Below are 6,000 nucleotides of genomic sequence, written 5' to 3' on the forward strand. Positions count from 1 at the left end.
ATCTATATAGTGTGCGGTCCCTTCACCATATGCTATCACCTTGCCCATCACGTGAACTAGGTGATCAGAAAGTGACTTGGACATTACATTGTATTTCTTTTTCAGTTGAAGAGTTTTCATAAAAAAACGGTGCTTATCACATAAAATTAGTTCCAATCATATTTCAGATATAGATTTTTTGTGTCTGGAAGACTATGCCGCCATGACCATAGTTTACTTCATTTCCATCTATTGTATCTTGATTTACATATTTTTTAAATTGTGTGGCTTGTCATCAACAAGCATATTAATACAATACTATTTTAATCCTTTCACCATATGCTCTCACATTGCCCACATCGGAATCTCAGTGACCTAAAGTTGCTAAGGTTTTCATGCTTTTGGTTGTGGAATTGCAAAAATAAGAACAAAAAATCAGTTTGAAACATTACAAAGTACCTAAAAGTTCCACTTGGAGTCAAGTGAAGAAACTTCCACCAACCACTAAATTATTAGAGTCCCACTTTTTGGTGTTAGTATCATAAAATCTTCACTTGGCATTAACGATCCAAAACTTCCACCAAAAAGCAAATGGGCACCTAAACTCCATCAGACACCAAAATAGCATGTTTTTCTTGCCAAAATGAAGTGATAAACAAAGCAACAGTGGCGCCCAAGTTATGTTGGACAAAAAAAACCGCTCAAGATAGTAAGTGGGCCCAAGTGAAAGAAGAACGTCTAAAAAAGTGAAATAAAGGAGAAAAAGCAATGAATATGAGCCCTACATTCAAAGCAACACCCAAGATGAAGCATATCAATATATTATTATTTTTTAGGGGAGATGAGGATGAGTTAAAGCAAATTAAAGCACATCACTCACTCACTATATTTCTTGATAAAGTAAGCTAACTCATTGGTGATTGGCAATGATCAAAGAAAGTTACGAGAACTTGAACAACTATGGAATAGCACATACCATAATCCCTTCCAATTGATCTTCTTGGACTTCATCCTCCACCTCTAGCAATTGGTTTTAAATGTTTGTGAGTCGCATGAGAAAGTCTTCAACTTTGTCGTCGTCCTGCATTTAAGTATATGCAGCAGCTTGTCCATGAGATAGAATACTCGCACCTTGCTGTTCACCTTGTACACAATCTTAAACTTTTCCCAAGCCTTATGAGCATCTTGTATGTCACAACTTAGTGAAGGCCTGCCAATTGTGTTTGGCCTATTAGTCTTCTTCTTCTGTATAACACAGGTTTTCAGTCTTTTTGATTGGGACCACAACCTAGACATCCTCAAACAATCTTAACATCCTGAAACATTAAGATTGTCTTTATCTTTGTCACCCATTCCAAGTAATTTGACCCATTCAACAAATATTTGTCCATAAGCATTATTTTTAGCCCTATTATATTTCACGTCATCTTTCGGTTTTAAGGGATGCAGCTAACAAACACGTTTAAAATTCAAGAGGATGGTGAGGGGCAGCCCTTAAGAAAAGGAAACTAGATTCTTCATTGGAAGAAAGAAAAATACATAATTCATGCACGATTTAAAGGTGGACTTTTATGACTCAATTTTTTTTTCATAGAAAGTATCAAGACATTCAAAAGTCTTCACGGCATTTTCTTATACAAAAATTCCGTGTTATGTTCTCCAAATATGAGATGTATTAATATATGCTGTGGCCTGCTGAGTAAACACAGTTGAGAGGATGAGCCTAGGACAAAAGGGCTGCAGCAAGGACACCATCTAATTCCCAAAAGATTATGGATTTGGGATTGTACGGCAGTCATAGCAGCATTACACCTGTTGCTTGTTTCAAAATTTTCAGCCAGGGGAATGGGCTACACCGGTACATGGAGGCCGATATCTGGGACGGTTTATTAATTATTTCAAATCATGATTTGTAGTGGAGTCCTGCCTCGGTAATGAGAGGGACAGCTCCTCCTACAAGCAAGAGCAACAGCGGATTTTGATGGTCATGCTAGTGCCTGTTGAGACATGGACCAGCTAGGACTCGAACCTAGGACCTTCCATACGCTGCTGGAGTGCTCTACCACTGAGCTACTGGCCCCTCTTGGACCAGTCCATCATCGGTCCGGGTGTGGCTTATTTCCAACACCAACACCCCCCTTAAGCCACACCTCTTGTGTGCTTGGGGCTCCTAGCCTGGACCTGGCTCTGATACCATGTTGAGACATGGACCAGCTAGGACTCGAACCTAGGACCTTCCATACACTGCTGGAGTGCTCTACCACCGAGCTACTGGCCCCTCTAGGACAAGTCCATCGTCGGTCCGGGTGTGGCTTATTTCCAACACCAACAGTGCCCACATCTACAAAATTGATGCCTGGACTTGGTTCGAGCCAGATTTTGTTTCAACGTTCATGCAGGTAGCCTTGTCCTGACACCTTCTTTCGATCAAAATTCTTCAATGGCATTTATAACTTTCTTTCAGGAAGCAGTATATTCATTCCAACTTTACAAGAACTAACAGAGAAAAATAATATCTTATTGCAGATCAAGCAAGTGAGAACATACAAAGCTGTTTTGAACTAACCACCATTCTCAGTATGCTCTACTATCACACGATAAGAAGTAGCAGAGAAAAATACCATCTTATTGCAGATCCAGCAAGTGAGAACATACAAAATTATTTTGAACTAACCGCCATTACACAAAGGGGCAACTAACAAAACAATTAACTAATTACATATTTTGATTTCTAACGAGTACACTTTCAAACAGCGAGGTGACAAGGGGTTAGTGCCAGTCTGCCAGGCATTATGGAATTGTGACAACTTTCCTTCCCTTGTGTTAATTAGGCATTAGATCTTCACAGTTATTTTAGACTTTTAACTTTTTCCTTAAGAAAACTCAGTATTTGGGGGACCCAACTCCACGGAATTCTGATAGAACAATTTTTTAGTTTTGTTTCATAATTTGATGATAAAGTAAAAATATTGTTACATATTTCTTAAAACCATAATTTTGAAAACGCACAGAAATATGTGGACATAAAACCTGGTTATGCGGATTGCCGCTAGAGGGGCAGAGCGCCGCGGCTTGCTTGTAATAATTGGCAGCAACAGTCCAGTCACGATCTTTCGCATTGTCTACTGCAAAGAGCTCCTTGTATCTTGCCAAATCCCCCAAATAGATAAATAGTCTGTGACAGGAAACGGCGCAGGGATTGGAAGCCTGGTCTTTCAAACACATTAAGCCCTCCCCTGGCGAGGCAGAGGGAGGAAGAGCGTGTTTTACCCTCAATTTAACAATAAGGGAGTGAAAATAACCGGAGGCCTCGTCCAGAAAAGCTTTGAACGAATTGACCACACGGGAGAGATTGTCACGGTTGGCCTTGCGCTTGGATGAAGGAGCAAGGTTGCGGATTTTGGAGCGAAACTCTTGGATACCGATATAATGTAAGCGCCAAAGGTTCTGCTCCATTTCCGAGGCCTTCCCAGACGGCAAGGTGAGAAACAGGCGTTCGTAGGCGTCTCTGAGGCTAATCCGGGCTCCTCTCACGCTAGGGTCCAACCACCCTCTGCTTTGCATCAGTTCTGCTAATTTTTTCTCAAGAATTGAGATGTTCTTCAATTCCACTTGATTTCGCTGCCGGAATTCTAATTCCGAACTGCATTGCTCCTCTGTTTGCATTGTTCTTGTAGTAATGCGGAAATGACCACAGCACCCGCTTGAGCGTTTCGAATTATAATGAGGGAGTCGGACAAGGACTTGAAAGCTTTGACAACGTCTTGTTACGCCCGACTCCCTGCTTGAGCGAGGTCACCATGACTCATTCGAAATGCCAACTTAAATAGTTTTGAAAATTGCAGACAAAATTAATTCTTTTTCAAGGTTGGGGTATTGGAACATCATACAGACCATAACTGGTATTCGAAATGCCAGGTTAAATAATTTTGTAAATTGCAGACAAAATTAATTCTTTTTCAAAGTTGGGGCATTGGAACATCATACAGACCATAACTGGTATTCGAAATGCCAGCTTAAATAATTTTGTAAATTGCAGATAACAAAATTTTTGGATGGGAAATTGAAAGGCAGAAGTTAAATTGAGCAGGTCGGGTGCTCCATATGTTTTTGTTTTGTTTTTCCTTCCAACTTTTATGAGTTCCTTCACACCATAGCCAATCAGCTCAAAGAATTAAAAATTTTAACAAGTAAATTTAATTCTTATTTTAAATAGTTTATTTTTTAATTTTTCTTTCTTTTTAGTGATGAGAGTAGAAACTTTATTTTTTTCAAAAAATACATCAATTTTCTATTCTATTAGTTATAATATCATTTGTTATTATTGCATGGAACAGCTGGTTCTTTTTATATTTATAAAGAAAAATAAAAAGCTGACTTCATGGCCACTAGAAGGGAAGAATTTGTCTTCCTCGAGAAAAATAACCTTAAGTTATTTTGGAAGGAACTTCAGCTCAAAAGAGGCAAACTTAAAATATTATTACAGCATCTCAATGGTTCAATTATGCAAAGCATCTTTATGAGTAGGATTCTCAAGTTGCATCCCCTTCCCCCCCTTTGGTCAACACCACCACTAAGCTTTTTAGCATGCAAGAGATCGAGATGGGTATTAACAAGTTGGTTGTTGGAAAAGCAAAAGAATTAGTTGAACTTCAAGCATAGTATCTAAAGTGGGGTATGAAAACCCTTGCACCTCACATTACAAAAATTTTCAATAACATCATTCAAGAGTGATTCCCTACGAATTGGACAACTAGCTTAGCAATGTTGAGTGGCGATATCAATAATCCCTCCAATTATAGAACCATTATGATAAATCCTTTGCTTGTAGAGTTATTTGGCAATATGATAGAAAATAGAATCATCAAGGGGACGAAAGAAAGTGATAAACATGTCAAAGGACAATTAGGTCTCAAACCTAAGCATTCCACAGTTGATCATGGTATAACTTTAAGGCACATTAGTGAAAAAGTTGGGAGCAAAAGGAGGAAGCCTTTTGTTACTTTGTTGATTTCAAAAACACTTTTGACACTATTTTTAGAGATAAGCTTTGGCACAAAATGGAGGAACTCGGGGTTCCTATGCATCTTAAAGCAGTAGTTCATAGGCTACATGAGGAGGTCAAAGTCAAAATTAGAACTTCAGTTGGCATCTCTGAAATTTTTAGGAGTGATATCGAGGTAAAGCAAGGATGCCCATTGTCCCCTACACTTTTTGGTTTATATATTGACAAACTTGAAGAATAGTTAAACTTACAAGGAGGTGATGGTGTTCAATTGGGCGAGTTTGTTATAAGGCTCCTTTTGTATGTGGATGACCTTATTTTGATTGTAAATCTACTCTTGGCTTACAAAAGAATTTACTCTCCTAACAGTAGAATAGTGGGGAGGCAAGTCAACAGTAACAAGACAAAAGTGATATTTTTCTTTAACAAAAGAAAACATAACTAGCATAAGTTCTACTTTGAAGGCAATGTTCTTGAAGAAGTGACAGATTACAATTACCTCGGAATTGACTTCAACAAAAATCTAAGTTGGATAGGTTGTAGAAAGAAGAGAACTCTAGGAAGCTTGAAAGCATTTTGTGCTTTTCAAAATAGGTACAAAGAGGCAGAGTTGTGGGATCATAAGACTACCCAAACTCTATTTGGGCTTTTTGTGCTTCCAATTGTACTTTATGGTTGTGAAGTGTGGGCCAACAACACGTCTGACTTACAGTGGAAATAAATTGAGAAAATTCAAAAATGCTTGATTACAAACAAGTTCAAACTTATGTCATGTTGATTGAAGTGGGGGTTGTGTCTATTGAAGAAATTGCTATGGAGAGTCTCATAAGTTATTTAAAAAGAATTGAGCCAACAAAAGAGGGTCAATGATCTAAGATTGTCAATGACCTGAGATTGTCTTCGATGTCACTTTATGCAAAAGAAAGAAGACTTGGATGCAACAAAATAGCAAATGGTTTAGTAAATGGGATATCTACTTGAACACATGCCCCAGGAATAGTAAGGAGATAACGGTT

At 38.4% G+C, this 6,000-nt stretch overlaps 1 protein-coding gene across 3 annotated transcripts in view; it reads right to left on the minus strand.

Moving 5' to 3' along the window:
- The window catches only part of LOC131072030 (uncharacterized), a 165,996-nt gene extending 161,913 nt beyond the window's left edge, over nucleotides 1-4,083 (minus strand). For all 3 annotated transcript variants that reach the window (XM_058008056.2, XM_058008046.2, XM_058008036.2), the window contains exon 1: nucleotides 3,010-4,083. In XM_058008056.2, coding sequence (XP_057864039.2) covers nucleotides 3,010-3,645 — 636 coding nt within the window. In that variant the 5' untranslated portion in view covers nucleotides 3,646-4,083. The remainder of the gene's footprint in view (nucleotides 1-3,009) is intronic.
- Between the last annotated feature and the right edge of the window lie 1,917 nt (nucleotides 4,084-6,000).

The sequence above is a fragment of the Cryptomeria japonica genome, chromosome 11 (genome assembly GCF_030272615.1).
Source record: "Cryptomeria japonica chromosome 11, Sugi_1.0, whole genome shotgun sequence".
NCBI lineage: Eukaryota > Viridiplantae > Streptophyta > Pinopsida > Cupressales > Cupressaceae > Cryptomeria > Cryptomeria japonica.